This window comes from Dendropsophus ebraccatus, chromosome 5 (genome assembly GCF_027789765.1).
Source record: "Dendropsophus ebraccatus isolate aDenEbr1 chromosome 5, aDenEbr1.pat, whole genome shotgun sequence".
NCBI classification, from domain to species: Eukaryota; Metazoa; Chordata; class Amphibia; order Anura; family Hylidae; genus Dendropsophus; species Dendropsophus ebraccatus.
The window spans coordinates 66,307,905-66,333,171 of NC_091458.1; the positions used below are offsets into that span (position 1 = coordinate 66,307,905).

Consider the following 25,267-nt stretch of genomic DNA (forward strand, 5'->3'; position numbering starts at 1 on the left):
GACTCAAAAACATACCAGACCATGCATTTTAAATCCTGTTAAATAAATGTATATGCAAGAAATGGCCCAAGCATTGTCGCTAGCCATTTACATTTGGACTGGTAAACTCAATGGTCCTGCTTACAAGACCCTGTGGTATTCAGTACAAAGATAACCCTTTTTTACACACATTGATCTCAAACACTGTTATGTGAACAGTCCCTAAAGATGAATCTTAAAGTTGTTTGTAAATATTTTCTAATTCCTATGTATTTTTACACATAAAACAGTCCTTATTGTTGACCTCCTGTTTGTAACTTCATAATGTGGAAAATAACAACTAGACATTGGCTCATTGATAGCCTTGTGCCACACGGGTGGAATGTACAATTGGAATGTACAATTGCATGTAGTGTATTTTTTAATATAAGACTGTTAAAGGAAGAGTCTCACAGATATTCTCATAATATTTCCTTGAAGAACCGCAAGGTTAAAAGGAAGAAAAAGAAGAAAACAAGCAATCGTGATGTACACCCTAAAACTTCTGAAGAGTTGGAGGAAATCTGGAAATCCCATTCAGAAACACTAAAGAGCTGTGCTATGGTAAAGTCTTGTTATGAGGCCACTTTAAAAGGGAATGTATCTCCTAGATTTTCTAGACACTTCCGGGTCTAGTGTGGGTGGGGGAAAACACGGGGAAGGGGGCCATTCACATACATAACATACATTACAAAGTTGTATAACTTTGTAATGTGTGTTATTTTGTGAATAATTGTTTAGCGCCGCACTACCCCTTTAATTCATATATTTTTACAAGAAAAGTTATTTCTATCTTGTAAAGCCATATGGAGCATTTGGAATGCTTCTCCCCTTACTATCTTCCCCTCTTTTCCCTAAATTGATCCAATAGTTTGTCTTCTATGCAAAGCCCACTTCCCAGTGCTCGAGGGACATATATTTCGATTACTTAAAGTGGTATTCCAAGAAAATCAACTTTTCCCCTATCCACAGGACAGGGGAAAAGTAGGAGATAATGGGGGTCCGAACTCTGTATGCCCCACTGATGTCTGTATGTGGCCCCTGGCTTACATATTATGAACAGAGCCGCAGGTATGACACGTGACCCGCGGCTTTATTAATTCCTATGGAGTCGACGGAAAGCGCAGAGTACATCGCTCTTCCGGCTTACTTGGCTCTTTCCATTGCTCCATAGGAATGAATAAAGCCGCGGATCACGTGCCATATCCACGGCTCTATTCATAATACAGAAGCTGGTGACCCAGTACAGAGGTGGGCTCCCTGCAATCTCCTACTTTTCGAAAAGTTGATTTTCTTGCAATACCTCTTTAATGATGGGTTACCACCCCGGGGTACAGTGCATGTACCGTCAGTTTGATATGTTTTGTTGTACTTGACTTTATATTGAATTACCCTCTTTATCTTAAATATTGACTCCTCACGGCATATCACTGTGTGCACTTTCTAAAAATTTTGACTTTCTGTTTTTGATTGTTATAACTTCTGTAAGCACACACAAAATCTTCAATAAAGTTTTTTTTTAAAAAAAAAGTCTTATAAATCAATGAAAAGTACAGATGGTTAACCAGATAGTAAAACTCCTTCACCACGAGAAATAGGGAGCATCACAAGATATTAAGAATGAGGGCATCCAAGCCTACAAAGGGATAAAAAGGATTTTTTTTTTTTTGGATTGACTACAGGTCTTTTAAGTATGTTTGTTTGTGGATTTCTATAATCTTCTCACTCTGTAACTCTCCCAGGGTTCAGAAAGTCTTCCAGGTGAAATAGTGCCTTTTGATGCTGCTTCTGAGATACCTGTTGAGGAGCAAAGAACTGAAGCTTTGGTGCGGATACAAAATGGTCTTTTAAGTGGCCAAGCCGGAGAATCACTTGTTCTGCTTCGTTCTGCAAGGTACAGTTTATATGACATTTATCACTCAGCCATGCAACACATTTTATCAGGTCTTTTTAAAGCTTTAACTTTTTTACAGAGAAGTGTGGCCAGAGGGGGATGTGTTTGGATCTCCAGAGTCTAGCCCTGAAGAAGAAGTTGAACTGCTTAAGCAAATTCTCTTTGCAGATCTTCCTAGTAAGTAATACAGTGGCACAATATTGGTTCACACACTTAGTGTCACTGTTGTTATACCTTTTTAAAACCTAAATCAACAGTAGATGTAAAATAAAGCAATTTTGCAATTTACATTAAATTTTTTTTTTAAGTTATTATGGAAAAAAGCAGCACTTCCTGTTTGTTTGTTTTTTTTAAGAGTCTAAACACAGGAGGTCCTGTGCTTCCCATGTCATCTGTACCTTCACAGAGAAGGCAGTCATGTAATTGATGGACACATTGAGCTGTACATACTGGCCAGGACTTCATGTGTTTAGTCTTCTTTTTTTTTTTTTTCAACCAACACAAGACTAAAAATCTGCCTTCAGGAGACTGGACCTGGATTTCTGGTAAGTATAGCTTTCTTTTACAGCATCATAACTAAAAAAAAAAAAAATTAATTGCAAACTTGCTTTTATTTTATTTCACATCTACTGTTTTACATGTTTTAAGTTAAGATGACAATGACATATTAAGTTCTTTATAACTAGGCTAATTAGTATATACCGTTGTTTCATTAACTACAACAGGATCTACTCAAGTAGAAGCAGATCTGGATGATGATGATGAAGAGGGAGTTGAAGAAGTAGAAGAAGAAGAAATAACATCCGTACAAGTATCTGAAAGGGAATTTAACTTCTTGGACTACATGAAACGGTAATTTCATTTTGGTGACACGCCACTATTTCAATCAAGCCTGGCTGTGTCAACGGGCGCTCTGCATTGGTGCCAACCAGGTAGTGGGGGGGGGGGGGGACACAAACAAAAATATATAATTTGTGACGCGCTGTAAATTTGAAATCTTCACTGCAGGTCATTTGCCGTGCAGATTTTTTTGCAGCATGTGGATTTGTTAAATTGTAACTTTGCTGGCACTCTAATATACTGTGGGTTTTCCACCTGCAAAATCCTGATTTAAATAACCACAGCAGATCAGCTGTGTGTGACTATACCCATAATCTGCAGCAATTTACCAGCAGGTTTACTACTGTGCAGGCACCAACAAAATGGCACCACACAATGTACACAATATCAAGATGGAGGTCACAAGCAGGGAGAGGGGCAAGTCAACTTACAGATTTTCATGTTAGTTCCCTCTAATGATCAACAATGGGAAATCTAAAAAAATATTATTTGTTTTTTGTATTTCTTGATAAGTGAGAAAACATGAAATATATATATATATATATATATATATATATATATATATATATATATATATATATATATATATATTGGATAAAAAAAAAATTAGGTGACACGTTCCTTTTAGCCATACGTCGCCATGCATTAAGGGGTTTAATAATGGATATTTTTTAAATTAAGTTGGTTGTTTGTCTTTGATCTTTTGAACTTCCACAACTTAAGTTGCTTTGAAAGTAATTGTAACATTATCAGGCTTTTAAGATTATGCTGAGTTTAGTTTTTTTTAACCTTATTTCATGATGTGATTATCTTTGCAACATTTTTGTAACACTTCCTTTACATTTATTTTATAGTTTGTCAGACTGTTTTCTACGTGTACAAAACGAAAATGCATGCTTTTTATTTAATAAAAGGTGTTCCTTATTTTAATTTAGGTTTGCAAATGCCAATGTGGTGAAGACCTATGTTTTACTTCTAAAAAACTATCAGCATAATAGTGCTTACACTAATCACTGTGTGGCGAAAATGTTACATCGAATTGCATATGATCTAAAAATGGAGGCATTTCTTTTTCAACTCTCTGTTTTTTGCATTTTCAATCGTATTCTGAGTGATCCAGTTGCTAGTGCTTACAAGGTAAGACAAGTTAACTCACGGTATTGGTTAAACTGGTGCAGATTTATCAATCTGCCTGAAAGCGAACCTGTCTGGTTTTCCCCCCCAGCAACCAATTGGTTACTATTGGCGAAACCAAACGTTTTAAGCCAATGTAAAGGGACATTTACATGACCACAGGATTCTGTGCATGTATAGACTGTGTTCTGCGGATCGGAGCTCCCAGGATCTCGATTAATTATGATGTCAGGAGCTCTGAAACTGTTGAAAATGCTGCACTAGTGTACTATGGCTCCAAGGTCCATTCCACAGAACAACGTCCATGTACGTCCATGATTTCTGAAGACTATTGGAGGATCGTGGTTAATTTGGATGGGTTGAGCATTCTTGTGCTGACAGCTAATGTATCTGTACCATTCTCAGCGAAGCAGTAATAACTGTTCTACTGCTTTTTCAGGAGTTGGTGTCTTTTGCAAAGTACATTATTAATAAGTTTTTTGCACTTGCTGCTACAAACAACAAAGCCTATGTGGAGCTGCTTTTTTGGAAAAATACCAGTCTTATCAGAGAAATAACTGAGGGTTACCGAAAACCTGGTGAAGAGGAAAGGTGAGAAATTAGTTCAGTGATTAAAAAGGGGGCCAAGAATGGTGGTATACATTGCATTTCTTACTGATTTTGTTTTGTTACAGTGTAGCAAGTCATAAGCGTATAAAATGGACACCACAGGATGAAGAGGAGCTACAGCGCTTGTACTTGCAATATAAAGATGTTGAAGGTAAGCCTTTCAAACATAATTTTGTTCTAAGTAGTGCATACTATTTTAACCTCTTAAGGCTTTAGTACACCAAGCAATAATCGACCGTATTTTGGCGATTACTGGACATTCTGGCCAATAATCTTTTGATGTAATGTTAAAAGGCAACGATGAGCAGACATGCGCAATGTCGGCTGATCATCTTCATTTAACATGTTTAAACAAAACTATTCACGACAGCAACGGTTTGCTTCCCGACGCCCTGAGTAATCGGAGCCGCGGCAGCACACCACCGCTCTAGGGAGAGTCCCTAAGGATTGTCCCTATACTTAACTACTGGCCGCTCTCTGACTATAAATCTACAAAACTGTGCATATAAGATCAACTAATGTCTGTGTAAAATACCCACAGGAGCTGGGTGGCATGCACAGCTAAAAGGAGGTAGCCACACACCCCTCATGTAACACGAAAAGCTAACAAATAGCCAGCATCCCACTAACACTGCTGTGGCTATCACACAGACAAAAACAGAAAATTGCTGCAGCAGCTTGGTGTCAGAACTCATCGTATATAATACAAGTAACGAGTCATACAATTCTGTCAATATTAAACATAAGAAATGTCACTATTTTTCAGATGGGGATGTCATAGATAATATCCTGGCAAATCTCAAGCAAGGAACCCGAACTCGGAAGCAAATTATAAACCATCTTGTGCAGATGGGTCTTGCTGATAGTGTCAAGGAGTTTAAAAAAGAAACGTAAGTTTGTTACACAGGTCATGCAGAACAATAGATCTATCTTACCAGTGCTTGAGTTCTCTGTTAAGTAGCAGAATATACACAGTTAGCCTTCAAAATAGAACTTCATAGTTAGACTTTTTTTTTTGTTTTTATTCCTGAATATGTTAAAAGTCCTTAAGGGTCAGTCAGTCAGCAGCAGCTTTGTTAAAAACTATGACTGCAACATCCAGTTGATTATTTTGATATGCTGATTATTTTCTTGCACCAATAACTGACTTTAGTAAAGGAACTCGAATTGTTCTCTGGACTGAAGATCAAGAGATGGAACTTCAGAGGCTCTTTGAGGAGTTTCAAGACACTGATGGTAAGTCCTGTGTAGATTAACAAAGCTAGGTTCATCTCACATAGATAACAATGTTTTATTGCCCTTTAACCTTTTATCATAACTACATATTGGTTGTCATTTCAGTTTGCTTTTCAACTAAGACCCAATTATTTCACAAGTGTAATTTTCTAACTGGGGAAGCCCCCTCCCACTGTCGGGTCATTCGTTTTATTGTTGGACACTTGGGGCATTATTACCCGGAGCTTCGGAAGATTATCTCTCTCAACGATCAGCTAATGAAAACTATCATAGGCAGGAGTAAATGGCACGATCAGCCAGACAGTAATCATTCACAAGAGCAATGCGTGGCCAACAGCTGATGAATGTGTAAAAAAAAAAAAAAAATATATATATATATATATATATCTGTCCACGCTCCCTGGTACTCTTCTATCTTCTGCACGCAGCCACCTGTAACTTTTCTGGCTCCATCTCTGAGGTGACTGGCCGCTCAGCCAATCACTAACCGAGACGGGACATCGCGTAGCCAGTGATTGGCTAAGTGGCCTGTGATTTCAGAGACCAGCTCAGAAGTTCCATCAGCGGCTGTGGGCAGAAGCTAGAAGACCCCCTGGGACTGTGGAAAAGTATGTGTAATATTTACTATTTTACACTTAAAGCAGAACTGTCATTTCAGGGTCATTTTTTTGAAAACATTAAATATCTATAGTACAAGCGATTTTAAGAAGCTCTGTAATAAAACCTATTACAAAGAGTTTCCTTCTGTACTGAAAAAGCAATCTCCCAGCCTCCCCCCTCACATCAAATGAAGCAGGATTTCTGTCTCCATTATGTGGCTGTGGAGAGGGGAGGGGCTGTTAGGAGTCACTGAGCACGGAGCAGTCTTGCACAGCACAACACCCTGCAATCTTCTCTCAGTAAGTTCATAGATAAGCACTGACCTTTCTGACCCCAGAATCCTGCAGTTTAGGTGCCCAGAGAGTCTACAAACAGCTGACCTTCATGTCACCTCTTCCTGCTCCCTCATCTCCCTCGGCCCCTCCCCCTCCATAAGGATACAATGGAGAGAGCAGAGCCCGTCTTCACTGGCTTCTCTGTAATGAAGATGTGTTTGCCTGATAATGCACAGATAAGAAGTCAGGGGGGAGGCTGGGAGATTGCTTCTTGAGTACAGAAAGAGGCTTTTTTGGCTGATTACAGAGTTTCTTAAAATCGCTTATACTACTTATTTCTGCAATAAAAAAAAAATGACAGTTACGCTTTAAGGCAAGGGCTGCACAGACATAGCTAACGATGTCTATGCAGCCCTTGCTGCACAATTATCGAGCAGTGTTATAGGCTCAGTAAGCAAACGGAATATGCTTATCCAGAATATCGGGCCATGTAAAAAGGCCCTTAGTCATCTTTTCAATGTCTGTTCAAGTATTCTGTTAGTTTCTGTAATTTATTTATACAGTCTGTTCTATTGCAGATGTATTGGGAAACATTATGAAGAATATCACAGCTAAACGCTCTAAAGCTAGAATCGTAGAAAAACTAATAAGCATGGGACTGGTGTCTGACCGGAAGGAGCTTTATAAGAAGCGGAGGCGAAAAGGAAAATCTTCAGGCATAGTATGTGGGGTGACATTTATTTGTAGTACATATACTGCATTTTCTTTAGTGCTATTTAAAAAATAAAGAAGTCTGAAGATAGAAAACAGACGGACAATCACCCTCCACAGACTCTGTGCCCAGTCTATTTACTGCAATCAGGTTCGATAGACTTATAATAGAACCCTTCTCTTACAATTAGGCGGCTTGAGTGTCGAGCCAGAGAGTAGAAAAAAACCCTGGATTGATAGGGATAACTTGCTGACCACTTGAATAGTTACTACTATTTTAGTTTTTTTTAGAAAGCGTCCTTCACAATCATGTGTTTAGACAGAGCAATTCTTCTAGTTGTAAGGGTTCAGCCAGTGTTGTTAGAGGTTGATGTTTTAGGTAAACTTTTCTGTTTAGTCTATTTCAGTAAATATTTGTAGTCCCAATTTATTTAAAAGTTGTGGTGCATTTTTCCTATAGCTCTGTGTTGTGCTGTTCCTCTGTTGGTTTTGCTTGATATATAGTCAAAAATAGCATATTACCAGTTGGGAGCATGTCCTTTTCAGATCCTTTCTATACACGCAAGGAGGCGTGGGATGGGTTCACATGCGTATTTGAGCCTCCACCTCAGTTCTTTTTCTCTGTTCCATTTTGTTAACAGAGAAACAGAACAAACTAATGACTTAGAAACGTAGAAAAATTATGGCAGAAAAGGACCACTTGGACCATCTAGTCTGGCCTTTAATTAAAGGTGCTTTCTGTGTAGAAAATGTGTATCAGCACAATTTTATTTTGTTTGTTTGAAAAAGCAGACTATAAATGGTCTGGATAAAAACAAAGAACAACTTCTACAAACTGATCTGAAAAAAAAAAAAAAACTATAACGTAAATGGGGACTGATAAGTTTATTTCCGTTCCTCTGAAGTCCAGTAAAACAGCAAAATAGAATTGAGATAGAGGGTTAAACGCAGATGTGAACCTAATATCCTATTATGTACATTTACCTATTAAGTGGATGATGTGCATCTGTGCCTTCTGACTGCAAAGGAAAGTGGGGCTTGAGGCACAACGTTTTTTTTTTTTTATGTAAAGCTGCCACTGGAGTTTTGGATACAAATTTAAAAGTGGATTCAAATAGAATGGTAACCATAAAGGAAGGAGTTATATTTCTGATTCCTTCTTGCTGAGTCCACTTTGGCTTTGGCTCAAAAACTGCAGTGGCAGTTTTCCAAAATGTTGCCATGTTTGATGACATCTTCTTTCCCAGCTTACTTACTGTACATATTTTGCCAGTGTTCTTTGATGGAGGCTGTGTTTTTATACATTTAATGTGGGCATGCATCCCTTGGACTATGAAGAAGAGAAAGCCTCGGAGGAGGTTTTCGTGGTTCCAGTTCTGCTCACCCTGGTGATTTCTTTGTTTGTTATTTTGGATAATGAGGAATGGTCTCATTATACTTGGATTCTAAATCATAGCAAACACAATTAGGAACCAGCACCAGACACCTTGACTCAGCACGTAGCTGACTGGGGAAACCCCGTTATACTCCACACACACTCCGTAAGGCTACAGCGTAGAAGAAAGGTCACGGGTATCTATTCCAGCGATGTTTATTAAGTCCACACAATAAAATAATCCAGCAACGTTTCGGTAGTACAACTACCTTTTTCAAGCATGAATACAACAAACACAATACCAAACTTTATACTTCCCCCTAGCATGGATTGGTTCACATAGAGGTTTCCAATAATCAATTAGTGCAAAGACATCCCCCCCCCCCAATGCAATACTATTGGTAATCGGCTGCTAAGCTCCACCCCTCAAGCGTCACCAAGGTGACTAACATATATTCCTGTCATAAGATATACATTGCAGCTCTAATTATCCATAAAAGTCATCATACTGCATTGGTGGTGTCTCATTGGCGATCGTGGGATCCCCCAACTGATCTGATCCTCCCGGAGATGTTGTAGAGGGCACCAAAAACTAGTGGCTGTGTTCCGTTTGTAAACATCCTTACTGCGCCTGCGGGCATTCCCACGCATGCGCAGACACCCAGAAGGAAAGCAATACCGCCCAATCCAGGTTTGGGCTCATCTTCACCATTGCACATGCGCTTGAAATCCACGCATGCGCAAAGTTGGTTTCAGAGATCCACTCTTATCTCCGGGCGGGCTGTTCAGAAGAAAAAAAGAGGAAGGAAAAAAACGCCGTGCCCCATGACATCTAACCAGGAAGATGGCACAATGGATACCATCGGTCACCAACGTGGCAATATGATCTAAAAACAAAATATTAAAACCATCGTAATGTTTTACAGTGTCTTACATGTACCGAACTGAGGGATGCAAAATAGAAAAAAAAGGAAAATAAGGAAATGAAAAGGAAAAAGAAAAGAAAAACTAGAACAAAAAAAGGGAAAAAAAAGAAGGGGAAGGGGGAATTAAAAAGGAAAAAAGACATATGAAAGAAAAGAAGAGGGGGGAGGGGAGAAAGGGGGGGAAGGAAAAGAGGAAAAGGAGGGGGGAAAAAGGAATAGAAAGATAGAAAAAAAAGGGAACGAAGGGAGAAAAAGGAAAGAAAAAATTGAAAGAAAGAGAAGTATGCAAGAGTAAAAACTCAGAAAATGAACAAGAAAGAAAAAAAGAGGGGGTAAAAAAGGAAGGAAAAAAGAGAGAAGCCATACAGGGAAAATGTACCATAACCCAACTTACATAAACTGTTTCAGGGAGAAATCTATGTTCAAACCCCAAGGTTTAGGAGTCCCTAATCTATGAATCCAATTCAGTTCCTTTTGTTTCAGGAGCCTCTCTGTCTCCTCCCCTACGTTGAACAGGAACATGATCTATGATCTTAAACCTCAGTTGACTCTACAAAGTGATGGGGAATAGGTAAGTCATCTTTCTTGGTACAAATTGTGGACTTATAATTATTTAGGCGAATACGACATTCATTTGTCGTCTCGCCCACGTAATACAGTCCCCAGGGACAGAACAGTAAATAAATTAATAAAAGAAAAGGTTTGTCCAGTGTGGGGATGATTGAATGTTTCCCCTCGTGACATACTATTGCAGTGACTGCAACTCAAACAAGGATAACAACAACCAGGGGTGGTTGTTATCCTTGTTCGGATCAGTTGGGGGATCCCACGATCACCAATAAAACACCACCGATGCAGTATTATGACTTTTATGGATAATTAGAGCTGCAATGTATATCTTATGACAGGTATATGTGTTAGTCACCTTGGTGACGCTTGAGGGGTGGAGCTTAGCAGCCGATTACCAATAGTATTGCATTGGGGTGTGTCTTTGCACTGATTGATTATTGGAAACCTCCATGTGTGAACCAATCCCATGCTAGGGGGAGGTATAAAGTTTTGTATTGTGTTTGTTGTATTCATGCTTGAAAAAGGTAGTTGTACTACCAAAACGTTGCTGGATTATTTTATTGTGTGGACTTAATAAACATCGCTGGAATAGATACCTGTGACCTTTCTTTTACGCTGTAGCCTTATGGAGTGTGTGTGGATTCTAAATTACTGTTGTAAGCTCACAAGACTATGGCTATGGAAATAGATGAATCATCAAAAGGTATCACCCTGGTAGAGGATAGTTAATACCTATATTTCCTATGGAAAAAAGTAATATACAAAACCAGACACTGCTCTAAAATTAAACTGATGTAGAATGTAACACAATACAATCCTCCAGGCATTCCAAAACTTTGTCATTGCGTTTCAACCATCACATCCCTAAAGCCTTGTCAAAAGGCCAAAAACACCTTCATTATATAAGGGTTAAATATTTGTTGATGTCCCTAAATTGTAAAGAACGCTTTGGATTCCTTTGTATGAAATGATTGCTAGATTTTTTTATTGCTGCTTTCAGTCTGAAGAAGACTTTCTCCGTGATCTTGGTGTTGAAGAAAGGGATATAGATAATGAAGATAAAGTAGATTATTATGAAAGTGAAGATGATGAAGAGGAGCACACTCATTTTGAACAGATCCCAAAAGAGAAACCACACAGGAGTGGTGAAGTATTTGTGGTTAAAAAGATACAAACCATTTTACAGAGCTTGCATGAAGAAGGTGACTATATATTTATCGTATTTATTTTAGTCGTTTACATAGCAAATTATTCTGCTATACTGAGATTATCAATGACACAGGTCACTGTCCCCACTGAGCCTTAAAGCGTAACTGTCATATATTTTTTTTATTGCAGAAATCAGTAGTATAAGCGATTTTAAGAAACTCTGTAATAGGTTTTATCAGCCAAAAAAGCCGCCTCCTGTACTCAAGAAGCAATCTCCCAGCCTCCCCCCCCCTGACTTCTTATCTGTGCATTATCAGGCAAACACGTCTTCATTACAGAGAAGCCAGTGAAGACGGGCTCTGCTCTCTCCATTGTAAGCCTATGAAGGGGGGAGGGGCCGAGGGAGATGAGGGAGCAGGAAGAGGTGACATGAAGGTCAGCTGTTTGTAGACTCTCTGGGCACCTAAACCGCAGGATTCAGGTGTCAGAAAGGTCAGTGCTTATCTATGAACTTACTGAGAGAAGATTGCAGGGTGTTGTGCTTTGCAGGACTGCTCCGTGCTCAGTCACTCCTAACAGCCCCTCCCCTCTCCATAGCCACATAATGGAGACAGAAATCCTGCTTCTTCTGAAGTGAGGGGGGAGGCTGGGAGATTGCTTTTTCAGTCCAGAAGGAAACTTTTGGTTTATAAAACCTATTACAGAGTTTCTTAAAATCGCTTGTACTGTTGATATTTAATGTTTTTTTTTTAAAAAAAAATGACCCTGAAATGACAGTTAAGCTTTAAAGTTTGTTCCAAATTGACCATAATCGGTATGTGTTGCAGGAAACCCACGCCCACTTAGGGAAAATGTACAGACTTCACACAGATGTTGCCTTTGGTCAATTTTGACCTTAAAAATATATAGCTATACGTTTTCAGTGTATACATTTTTTCCTCAAAAAGTCTTTTTCCTTGTAAATAAAGTTTTAGAATCCAGTTGTGGCATATGCCTGAAAATAAATAAGGGATATGTTAGGCTGGGTTCACACTGTGTTGTTGCAGCCTTTTTAGCATATTAGTTTTATGGGGGAAAAAAAACATGGTTTTTGTGTATGCTAAAAGTTACCATTGAAAAACTCTAAAATGCTGTTTGAACCCTTAGACGTATGGAATTATTAGGCATTATAATTTCTTATGAAGGACAGAAAAGTGTGATATGCAGTACGATATTACAGTCCACACAACTATTTACACACAAAAATGTAGACAAACGTATAGACACTTGCAGCGCAGTTTGCCAATTAAAACTCAGTGGGTACATAGAGCATTACACTACTGACATTACTTCTATGCTTTTTTACATGCATTTAAAATTACACACTGCAAAAACTTAATGTGAGCATAACTTGCTATCTAAAAAAGTTTTTTATTAGAATTGCCGTGCATTCACCATAGTGTATAGATTTTTAGATGCTCAAACTATGCATGATTTTTTTACAATATGCATTTTAATTTTACAATATTGCACTTATTTAAAGTAAGTCATACCAACTCCTTCAAAAGTTATACTTTTGTGATCAATAGGCTTGTCCCCTCCTGTCTTGTGGCTTCAGAACTGTTTGAACCGGACCGCTGATGACCGAGAAGAAGATGGTGAGACTGGGCATTAGCAACTATAACATGATATTTCCAAATAGATTTGTGTTCTGCACATTATAGCTGTTCCTTAGGAGTTAAGATGTGGGCTTTTGCTGTTTGTAGTCTAGTATAATATATTTGTAAAAAAAAGGAAACTGTTCCTATCTATGTTGAAAGGAGTGAGTTTCTTTTCTCCACCCACCAATGTATACCTTGTTAAGAAAGGTGTTTGGACTGAAACATTACTAATATCCATACAAGACAAGCATGAGGCTTTGATATAAATATTCTCTGATCTTCATGTGCCAAATTGGAGGCTGTTATATGCATATATTCATGTGGAATTAATTGCTTTAATGTTGAATAAACTGATGACCTAAGAGCATATCAAACGCTTCAGAGTGCATTGAGAGGGATATTTGGGCTCCGTTATTTAGTGTTCAATTTGCACCTACAAGGGAGTGTAACCACATTCAATGCTGCTGTAAATAGTTCCTTTTCAACACTCTACCGCATTGCACAGCACTGAGAAGAACATCTCTGGAATGCTGTCATGCTTCAAAGGAAAACTAACCTGCTGATATGCCCCTATAGCACACAGGACGCTAAAGGTTAAGGTAAACATTTTTTACGTTGATCCTAAGCAACGTTTTTGGGATACTTGTTATTCCATATGCTAATGAGGGTTTTGATGCCTTGGGGGCAGCCTTCAGTGTACCAATCCTCCCCTCCTAATAAATATGAGCAGAGCTCCGCCGCAATATTCATTAGGAGGGTGGGCTGGCCAGGGCACCTCATTAGTATATAGAATGTACTGCTACTACTATAGGGATTTAGGATCAAGGTAAAAAAAAAATACCTCAGCACCCCGTGTGCTATGGGCAGGGCCGCCATCAGGAATTTCGGGGCCCCATACAACCAAAGTGTCTGGGCCCCCCACATTAATAAAAAAAAAATTGTGTGTTCGCCCCACGCCTTGCTGGGAGGTATAATTTGGTTCAGATCAATTCTAGGGAACTGGCTCATATACCCCATTTTCCCCAGTGGCTTAAAATGTAACCTCTGTTATACAGTTATAAAATTGTAGAAACTAAATGTGAACAAGGTGCAATTCAAACAGACACTTACTTGTATAGCTGCCTCTTGTGCTCTGTATGCAGTGCATTATATTCACCCCTGCAACGTACAATTTATAGCGTGTCTACAAGCCCAGCGGGGCTCATTATGATGGAGACTAAAACTTATACAAGAGTGGGGTAGGGGTTCCCCTGTATTCAGAATGCTGTTGAGCACTAGGCAATGCCCCGTTTGGGGTTATTGAATTTCGAGGGTCTGGGGGGCTGTTTGATTTGTATATGTTCACCAATATCAGCCCCCCCCCCCGGTAAGCTCACTAACATAGAATATGTTGATAAGGCTAATATAATGAGGCTGTTCCATGTTAGTGAGCATATACAAATCCCACACACCCCCAGGCAGACTAGTTTAGCTCACCCAAGACAGGTGATAGCGAATACATGGCGGTGAGAACGCTTTCTAGGAGATCCTGTTTGTGCAGCAGAGGTGTCTTTATCCTGCTCTGCATAGACCCTCGAAATTCAATAATCCCAGACGGGGCATTGCCTAGCACTCAACAGCATTCTGAATACAGGGGAACCCCTACCCCACTCTTGTATAAGTTTTAGTCTCCATCATAATGAGCCCCGCTGGGCTTGTAGACACGCTATAAATTGTACGTTGCAAGGGTGAATATAATGCACTGCATACAGAGCACAAGAGACAGCTATACAAGTAAGTGTCTATTTAAATTGCACCTTGTTCACATTTAGGTTCTACAATTTTATAACTGTATAACAGAGGTTACATTTTAAGCCACTGGGGAAAATGGGATATATGAGCCAGTTCTCTAGAATTGATCTCACACACAGACACCAGCACACATGTATACAGACATACAGACAACAGCACACATGTATACAGACATACAGACACCAGCACACATGTATACAGACATACAGACACCAGCACACATGTATACAGACATACAGACACCAGCACACATGTATACAGACACCAGCACACATGTATACAGACATACAGACACCAGCACACATGTATACAGACATACAGACACCAGCACACCAGGGCACGATGAAGTTTGAACTTCTGCAACCTGGAGAAATCACCTGATATCACCTGCAGTCCTATGTAACACCACATAACACAGTGGTATCTCTGAGTACAGATCATGTAGTAGATGTCACCTGCAGTCCTATGTAACAGCACAGATAACACAGTGATATCCCTGAGTACAGATGTAGTAGATTTTACCTGCAGTCCTATGTAACAGCACAGATAACACAGTGATATCTCTGAGTATAGATCATGTAGTAGATGTCACCTGCAGTCCTATGTAACACCACAGATAACACAGTGATATCTCTGAGTACAGATAATGTAGATGTCACCTGCAGTTCTATGTAACACAACAGATAACACAGTGATATCTCTAAATACAGATAATGTAGTAGCTGTCACCTCGGGGCGCCCCTACTAAATGATGTTCTACAAAATAAGAAAAGTGTCATACAGTGACTCACCGGTGACGTCTTCTTTGATCTGAGGCGTCACTTTCCCTTTTCCTCTCCATCCGGCCCAGACCTTCATGATGATTCCTTCCAGATATGTTTCATCCCCTTAGAACCTGCGAGACAAACAATTTAGGCTCCGCACATTTCTAGCAACTTCCTTTCCTTTCTCCCCCCTGTAGGCTCCCATAGTAACTGCGCTGTGTGGGATGCCCCCTGTATGTAGGATCCCCTGCTGTGCCCCCTGTATGTAGGATTCCCAGCTGTGCCCCCATGAGCTAATAATGCCCCTAGAGGTACCCCCATGCACTAATAATGCCCCCAGAGGTACCCCCATGCACTAATAATGCCCCCAGAAGTACCCCCATGCACTAATAATGCCCCCAGAGATGCCCCCATGAGTTAATAATGCCCCCAGAGGTGCCCCCATGAACTAATAATGCCCCCATATACTAATAATGCCCCCAGAGGTGCCCCCATATACTAATAATGCCCCCAGAGGTGCCCCCATATACTAATAATGCCCCCAGAGGTGCCCCCATATACTAATAATGCCCCCAGAGGTGCCCCCATGAACTAATAATGCCCCCAGAGGTGCCCCCATGAACTAATAATGCCCCCAGAGGTGCCCCCATATACTAATAATGCCCCCAGAGGTGCCCCCATATACTAATAATGCCCCCAGAGGTGCCCCCATACACTAATAATGCCCCCAGAGGTGCCCCCATATACTAATAATGCCCCCAGAGGTGCCCCCATACACTAATAATGCCCCCAGAGGTGCCCCCCATATACTAATAATGCCCCCAGAGGTGCCCCCATACACTAATAATGCCCCCAGAGGTGCCCCCATACACTAATAATGCCCCCAGAGGTGCCCCCATATACTAATAATGCCCCCAGAGGTGCCCCCATATACTAATAATGCCCCCAGAGGTGCCCCCATATACTAATAATGCCCCCAGAGGTGCCCCCATACACTAATAATGCCCCCAAAGGTGCCCCCATATAGTAATAACGCCCCCAGAGGTGCCCCTAAAAAAAACAATCATCTTACTCACCTAATCCGCGCTGTGCAGGCAGCAGCTCTTCCTCCTCCTCTTCGGGCTCCATCTTGCGAGCCGCAGGGACGGGACTTCCGGCAGACGTGATGACGTCACATCGTCACGCCTGCCGGAGGGGCACATGATCACGGCCCGGCCTCCCATAGGCTGCTGGTATGAAGTGCCAGCAGCCTATGGGAGAGAATACAGGAGGAGGACGCTGACAGGTCCTTCTTCTGTATTCTGATCGCTTTAATGTTCCGCCCGCTGTGCGGGCGGAACATTAAAGAGAACAGTGCATCCCGAGAAGCTGCGTGGCCGCACCTTCTCGGGATGCTCAAAAACAGGTGGCAAGGGGGGCCGTGCGGACCCCCCTAGCGTAGCGGGCGGGGGGCGGCGGCCGGCGGGCCCGCCGGGCCCCCCCCCCGTGTCTCTTAGGGTCCGGGCCCCATACGGCAGTACCACTTGTACTGCCCTATCGGCGGCCCTGGCTATGGGGACATAACAGTAGGTTAGATGCTTCTAAGCTGCTGATAGTTTCCATTCAAGTTTCAGAGCCGGAGGAGCTTTCTTCCTGAAGTCAAAGACTGTTTTTTATATTAATATAATGGATGTTGTCTGCAGGTTCCTCTCAGTCAGTTCCTCTTGTTCCTTTAACTGAAGACAATGAGGATGCCATGGAGAGCAAATTATTCCACAAGCTTTTGAAGGCTGTGGGCGTCCGTCCTCCAGCGAATGAACAGGCAAGTTTTAATTTTTGTTAGTGTTTATTGCTGAAGATGATGATCAGTAAAAATATATATTTTTTTGTTTTTGTTTTATTTTAAGATTTTTTCCCCCCACAATTTTATTTATTTATTTTTGCCTATTTAGTATGCATTAAAGGGTATTTTCATTTCAGTCGCTTGGTTAGGGTATAACTAGCAGATTGGTGGGGGTCTGCTGGGGCAGGAAACGGGAAAATTGTCCCTTCTAAATGCAACATTTCACATAGCTGTTTTACTACTTCTGACTGACACCTCACAGCATACTGCTTATGACTGTTGTCGCTTCAGTGTTGTACATGCCAGGTCATCAAAGTGCCAGGTATCAAAGTGTATAGAGCGGAAGGAAGCAACCAAATCTTCCGGAAGGGCAGATAGCTTAGGTGTTATTAAATCAGTCCTTATAGATTATAAGCTCAGGGCCCTCACTTTGACTAGATTTTAAATGTGTATCTCTGTCATGTCTGATTTTGTCTATATATGTACGCCCAAAATTGTCAAGTGCTGTGAAAATATATTGGCCCTAAATAACATTATTATTATTATTATTATTGTTGTCGTCGTGTGGAAGCACACACAAAGCAGACTTAAGGTCCCCATACAATTTAGACTTTTTATGGCAGTACCCGTGGCTTGTGGAAAGTTCGGCTGTAAATATACCGTATATGGGGCTTTCCCAATTGTCTGTCGACCAATGTCAGTGGAGATGGGGATTGGGGCCTATAAAAAATTTTTTTATTTTTTTTTTAAATCGCCATTCGAGCCCTTTGTTTCAGGGAACGCTTGGCCGTGACAAAGGTTCCTGTGTATGGGGTGTATGTGAGTAGTTCAGGAGCGATAACTGATAGCTGAATGATCATTCAGCCATCAATTATTGACACTTTATGGCCAGCTTTGCTTGTAATTGCTGTAGGTACCATTCCGGATAACAGGTACCCTCCACACCCACAGTTTATCCAGTCCTATTCTGTGATGTGCATTGATCCTATGGTTAGGCCACCAATAGCTGGTTAGCTGGGGCCCTACTCTTGGCAGTGGTCAGCTATTTAGGGAGGCTGTGTAACTCATGCATGTTAGCACATTAGCAGTATTTGCATGTCTGCATGTTTTAGTAGCAGCAGTGCAATGAACTGCAGCCTTGAACCATGTTTAAGTGAAAAAGAACATCATGTCTGTTCTTTGCTTTACTGCTAAGGTTTTTTGTTTTACCTGCAGGAGTCATTTTGGCGCATCCCAGCAAAACTAAAGCCTGAGCAGCTGCGTAAATTAGCATCTTCTCTTGTTTTTTCATCTCCTGAAGAGGCTGTTGAGGCATCCATGGAATCTGATGACCAGGGCTCTAATTTAGAACAGAGAGCTGAGGCCTTGCGTGCACTTTTGCTTGCTCGTAAAAAAAAGGCTCCAACAACAGACTTTATAGGTAAGTATATGTGAAATAGTCATACAATAGCGTTCCTTGCAAGACATGGAGCATTACATGGCATCCAGAGAAAATCACACACTATTTGCAAAAGCTGAAGGCAGTTGTAAACGGGTATCCCAAGCAGACAGACCCTTTAGCTCACACTACACACATGCAGTAATTTTAATGTTCATTTTCTAACGAGAGTTCTTAAATTTTTAGGTTAAGTTGTAATTATTTTAAAGTTTAGAAATTTAAAAGTGTTCTCTAAACAAGTTAAGGAATGCCAGTTTTAAGTGACTTTTTTAGGATAAGCGGTCTTCTGTGAGTACTTGAGGATTAGCACTATATCTGTCTGCTTATTATTTATCTTTTATATGCCATTCTTTAGCAGAGTTCTGCTCTGCAGGATGCTTTTATCTCTCTGCAGTGTGTGTTCCCAGGCCCTTCCCCCTTTGATCTCCCTTCGCCATAGCTTTATATTCTCTTTAACCCCTAGACGTCCTGGAAGTCTGTGCCCAGACGACCCTGGACGTACCGGTACGCCCTGAGCTGCGGAGCGAGCTTCATAGCAGGTGGGGGCCGGCTGCAATGACACAGTTAATGACACGCTGCAGCGTGACATTAACTCTTTAAAGTCCCCTGTCACTTACCGATCGGGACTCCCACAGTGTGACTACGGACCGCCTGAGGTCTCTCACCTGCCTCCGCACGGTCCAATCAGCGATCTGCTCACTGAGCCTGCACAGGCAGGCTCAATGAGCAGAGCGCCGATAATACTGATCAATGCTATGCCTATGGCATAGCAATGATCAGTGTAGAAAATGAAAGTAATGTATGTACAAAAAAAAGTTAAAATTGCTAACACACTACCCCAAAACCCCTCCCCCAATAAAAGTTGAAATCACCCCCTTTCCATTAGATAAATAAAACATACAAAAATAAATAAACATCTAATATACCGTAGCGTGCATAATTGTCCAATCTATTAAAATATAACAAGCGTCATTGCGAATGGTAAACGGCATAGACAAAAAGAGGGAAAAAAGTGTGCGGATTACCGATTTTGTTAATATATATATATATATATATATATATATATATATATATATATATATATATATATATATATATATATATATATATATATATATATATAAATAAAAAATTTATAAGTGATCAAAACGTCCGATCTTCGCGAATATGGTATTAATAAAGACTAGAAATCCTGGCGGAAAAAATGACACCCCATACAGCCCCATAGGTAAAAAAATAAAACTGTTATAAGCGTCACAATAGGCCCATTTTATTAATAATGAATTGCCCAAAAAAAAGTATTTAATAAAAAAAATATATATAACATTAGAGAATCTGTGTAAACCTGCATATGGTTGTGTTCGGACTGACCTATAGAGTAATAGTATCATGTCACTTTTACCATACAGTGCATTACGTAGACACAGGAACCCCCCAAAAGTTATCATATTGCATCCTTTTTTACGATTTCACCTATTTATATCTTCATAAATAATATATTTGAGATTCCGTCATACATGTTATGGTAAAATGAAAGACGCCATTACAAAGTACAACTATTCCTGTAACAAACAAGCCCTTACATGGCCTGTAGATAGAAAACTGAAAGTGCTGGAGCTCTTAGAAGGGGAGGAGGGAAAAACGAAAGCGCAAAGATCAAAATTTGCGTGGTCCACTGGGTCATTTTGGGCCTGGTCCATAAAGGGTTAATCTGATCCCTGAGCTGTCCAGTAAACAATCTGCTGCTAAGATTATTTTTCAGTAGACTACTGTTTTGCAGGGAGAAGGAAGATGTTTGGTAACAGGAAAAGGAACCATTTTTGTCTGATAACATATTTTACAAAGTTTCTTATATTTACTTGTACTATTGTTCTATGCATAGTTTGTTAAAAGGACAGAAACATTTATCATTTAAGTAGGTCCTAAGTGAGTTATCATTAAAACATCAGTTTAAAAGAAATCAGCCTTTTGAAACCTTACTTATGCACAAACATGAATATTTATTTTGTATCTTCTGCTCAATACTAAATTCCAGAGCCAGAGGAAATAAAAGCACAGTCAGATGATTCGTCTGCATTGCCTGAAATGCCAAGTAAAAGGTAAAGATATAATTTGTATCTTCAGCAACTGTTTCTGTTAAAAATATGCAAAAATAAACTTTCAGATTTTACAGATTATGTTCAGCTTGACACTAGACTGTTAAATATAAAGCTGTCGGCCTAATGCCCCGAATTCCCCCAACCTTAATGACTTCTCTAATAGCAGCTTATTTCCTGGTAAAAGGAATCAGCATGTTGAAATGCGACACACTTGATCCAGTGTGGAGATATGAAGCTTCCATACAGTGAAACTGAAAGTGGAACTTGCTTGTGTCGTCTTCTCGCCAGCAGGAATACTTTCCTTGCTGCCAGGGAGAAACCTCAAGTTACTAAGTGACCCTATTCTTGGGAAAAGAAAAAGTTTGTCTGCACTCTTCCTACAGCAGAGTGTCAGCAAGTCATAGCTGGACAGTGACATAGGTGAAAGTGGTTTGTTCTTTATAAGAAAAAAATAACAAAGAAAATAAAGTGGAGTAGGCATGTGTCCCATAAACACAAAGCTAAAATCTGGGCAACTCTTTTTGTGGATAGTTCATAGTCTAGATTTATAATCTCATTTTATACCCATGATTTCTCTGTTGTTAATGATGATACAAATAATAAGTATTTGTCATATAAAGCAATTTCCAATTTTTATGCTATTTGAAAAATAAAATTAATGTTTCAGAAGAACAAAGCTATCAAAAAAGAGTCGGTTTGTTGACAGTGATGATGAAGAGGAAGAAGGAAAGGAAGAAGGTTTGTGTCTAATCATCATAACACTGTAACATTTTCACTTCCAAGTTCCTTTTTACAACCAGTGAATTTTGCACATAAGATAAATCTCTCTGGAGGGGGGTATAGAAAAGGTGCAAGACGCCTTTATGGGAGGGAAATTGAGAACTTGGGTGGATCTTCAGAGGGAGTATGATCTAAGGGGTATAAGTTGGTTGGAATATGGAAGATTAAAATATGCATATTTATCGTCAGAGAAAAAGGATTTATTTTTTGTGCAAGAGTCCCCAGAGGTATTAACGTTATTGGATAAGAGAGAGAAAAGAAAGGGACTAGCAAGGATTTATGTTAAATTAAGAGAGGCTACTTATAAGGATATGCATATTAAGAGTAGGGCCAAATGGGAAAGGGATCTGGGAGTATTCTCAGAGGAAGGATGGCAAAGGGTCTTAAGAAATATTAAATCAGTATCCCTAAATAGTAATCATCAAATGATCCAATTTAATATTGTCAATAGACTGTATTATACTCCAGCCTTCCTGTATAAAATAAAGAAAAGGGATACCCCTGACTGTATGAGATGTGGAGGAGGGCCAGCTGACTGGTTGCATTTAATGTGGGATTGCCCAAAAATAAGAGAGTATTGGAGTGCAGTGGTGGAAGAAATAGTTAAGGAAATGCAATCAGAAATAGTATTTACCCCGGGGTTAGTACTGTTGGGGGATGATACACAAGTTGGGAGGAAAAAGGACCGGGTGTAATTGAATAAATAACTTTTTATAGCCAGACTGCAATTAGTGAAGAATTGGATATCCCTGAAAATTCCGAGTGTGGTGGGTTGGAGAGAAGCTTGTGGGTTATATGGAAGATATGAGAGAAGGGAAGGGGAGAATGGAGGGACACCATTATAGGAGGGAGGAGTTGAGATATACCATCATTGTAATTTAGTAGGTTGGGAAGTAAAGTGATATACTGGGCTCAGCCAAGGGGTGGGAGGGAAGGAGGTAGGGGGGGGGGAAGGGAAAATAATGGAATTGTGTTTTTTTTCTTTGTCTATTGTTCATGTTATTTTATAAATTAAATAAATAAAGTTAAAAAAAAAGATAAATCTCTCTGGAAGGTAACAATGTGTTGTTAAGGCTATGTTTCCCACACAGTATTTTTGCTCAGTATTTTTGTCAATCTTTTGCAAACAAAACCAGGAGTGGATTGAAAACACAGAAAGGCTATTGAGTGGATGGCCGCCATTTAATGGCAAATAACAGCTGTTTTTTTTTAAAACAACGGTCGTTGTTTTAAAATAACAGTAATTACTTGCCGTTAAATGGCGGTCGTCCAATCAATTTCAACAGTGTCTGAACATAGCCTTTCTGTGTTTTGAACCCACTTCTGATTTTGGTTGCAAAATACTGTGTAGGAACATAGCCTAAGACCATGTTGACACATTGTTTTTTGATGTTTAACAGCATTGCTTAATTACATAGCAGTGTATGGAACTACGGATGTAGTGTATACACGCTGTATACACTATGGCCATTGTTCTCTGCGGAAACACAAAATAACTATATATTTTGTTGTTCACTGAACTATGATTGTACAAAGTAGTCTGTGCTAAGTCTGAAAAAAAAGGGAGACAGGGGGCGCTTCCTCGTGTAATAAAAAGGTGGCCAGGTGGATGGAAAGGAGATCTGACAGGGATCCACTCACCTGGGTAGGTTGTGCAAATATTAGGCACAACTCTAAATGCAGCATGAAAGAAGGTACTCCGCAGCTGTACTGGGGGACGTCACCACCAACGGTGGGAGAAGCAAATGCAGATGTGTAGTCAAGCGACTACAGGACCAAGGATCAAATCCACACCAGAATACAGTAAGCGCAGGAGTATACACAATTTGCACACAGCGGTGCAGCCAGAAGTCATCCAATAGTAGATGGCGTAATAAGTAAATGTTCTTTTATTGCAACGCGTTTCGGCCCTATATTGTCCAACATGGGCCTTTATCAAGCATACAAAGCAGACACTGCATGAGGTATATATAGGCACAACTTGATGACATCATGTGGGCATTCCGGGTCAGTGACCTCAGGAAGTCCAAAGTCAAAGTAAACAAACATAAGCACATGGTAGACAGACAAAAACAAATATACCCATGTGGTCAGAATGAGCAGATATAAATACATGCTAAAAACAATCAGATAAAAAATATATATGTACAAATGGATATAAACTCATGATAAGTAGGGGGCATCAGCTCATAGGTCTGTGAAGTTCCAGAGACATAATACTGTGAATTCATAGCCAATAAAGATGAGTGGATAAACAAGCATGTGTTTTTTTCACATAAACAGCGGAATTCAACCGCACATGAAGATCATCAGTCCGACCAATTGTAGACTGTGCAAAGTCACTGAAGTAAATAATTAATTTAAGAAAACATGATAATATAAAAAGAAATCCATTGTTTTACCGTATTGAGGGCGATAACCCCCATCATAGCCAGATAGCCGAGGTCCCGATGGTGTGGAGGAGCGGAGTAGTCTCTCAAGCGTGTGACGTCATCACGTCGACGCACGCTACATTCGTATACTGATTCAGAGAGGTCCGTCAGACGTGTGGCGTCATCACGTCAACGTACGCTACGTTAGTGTAACGTTGCGATATTCTTGAAAAGTGGAGTAGTGTATATCGGGCGCACGCTACGTTAGTATGAGGATACGGTATTCTTAAAAACTGGAGTGATGTTGCGGTGAATGGGGAGATTAGAAATTCTAATACATTTAACTAGGGGGGGGAATAGGGATATGTAAAAATATTCATTATAGAGTGAAAGAATGAAAATGAGAATAAAGATGAATAGTAAGTAGAAATAATAAAAATAATAAAATAGACTAAAAATAAAAATAGATCTTATATTAAAGTGTTAGTGCCATCTAGTGGACAAAAGTGGTAACATATACTTATATATGTTCAATGCACTCATTAAGGCCTTCGGGTGTCAGTGTCTGCAATTTATATATCCAATACGACTCCCGTTTACATAGAGTGGACCAACGATCTGCATTTTCTTGTGGGATCTGTTCGATGGGACAGATTGAAACAATATCAAAGGAGCGATTATGAACTTCTGTTAAATGTTTAGATACGCTCTGTTTAAGAAAGCCCCTATGTGTGTTGGATCTATGACCATTTATCCTTTTATGAAAGGCTTGTTTAGTTCTTCCCACATATTGTATACCACAGGTACAAGTTAATAAATAAATGACATAAGTGGACGAGCAATTCATGTGTTGTTTGATGGGAAATATTTGACTAGTACTATGGGATTTAAAAGAGGTAGCCCCATGTGCAATATTTTTGCAACACAGGCAGTTTGGTTTCTCGCATCTGTATACACCTTTATGTAGTGGTATTATTTTTTCGCTTTCTTTCATTATTTTAATATTTTTAACCCTACTTGGTGCAATTATTCCACGGATAGTTTTACCTCTACGGTATGTGAACCTGGGTTTAGTTGGAATTAATTTCTTGAGATAAATATCTGATTGGAGAATTGGCCAATGTTTTTCAATGATAGTTTTGATGGTAGGGTTACTGTCATTAAAACTCGTGATAAAATTTTGCTTAGTGTCTTGTGTATTATTTATTCTTATTTTAGGTTGTA

The 25,267-nt window shown here is 39.9% G+C and overlaps 1 protein-coding gene across 2 annotated transcripts in view; it reads left to right on the top strand.

Moving 5' to 3' along the window:
* The window catches only part of TIMELESS (timeless circadian regulator), a 146,561-nt gene that overhangs the window by 114,468 nt on the left and 6,826 nt on the right, over positions 1–25,267 (top strand). For both annotated transcript variants that reach the window (XM_069970461.1, XM_069970462.1), the window contains 16 exons: positions 460–582; positions 1,761–1,912; positions 1,992–2,089; positions 2,638–2,764; positions 3,688–3,889; positions 4,326–4,477; positions 4,561–4,646; positions 5,262–5,385; positions 5,649–5,731; positions 7,185–7,327; positions 11,189–11,390; positions 12,906–12,974; positions 17,215–17,333; positions 18,570–18,774; positions 20,828–20,891; positions 21,559–21,629. In XM_069970461.1, coding sequence (XP_069826562.1) covers positions 460–582; positions 1,761–1,912; positions 1,992–2,089; positions 2,638–2,764; positions 3,688–3,889; positions 4,326–4,477; positions 4,561–4,646; positions 5,262–5,385; positions 5,649–5,731; positions 7,185–7,327; positions 11,189–11,390; positions 12,906–12,974; positions 17,215–17,333; positions 18,570–18,774; positions 20,828–20,891; positions 21,559–21,629 — 2,020 coding nt within the window. The remainder of the gene's footprint in view (positions 1–459; positions 583–1,760; positions 1,913–1,991; positions 2,090–2,637; positions 2,765–3,687; positions 3,890–4,325; positions 4,478–4,560; positions 4,647–5,261; positions 5,386–5,648; positions 5,732–7,184; positions 7,328–11,188; positions 11,391–12,905; positions 12,975–17,214; positions 17,334–18,569; positions 18,775–20,827; positions 20,892–21,558; positions 21,630–25,267) is intronic.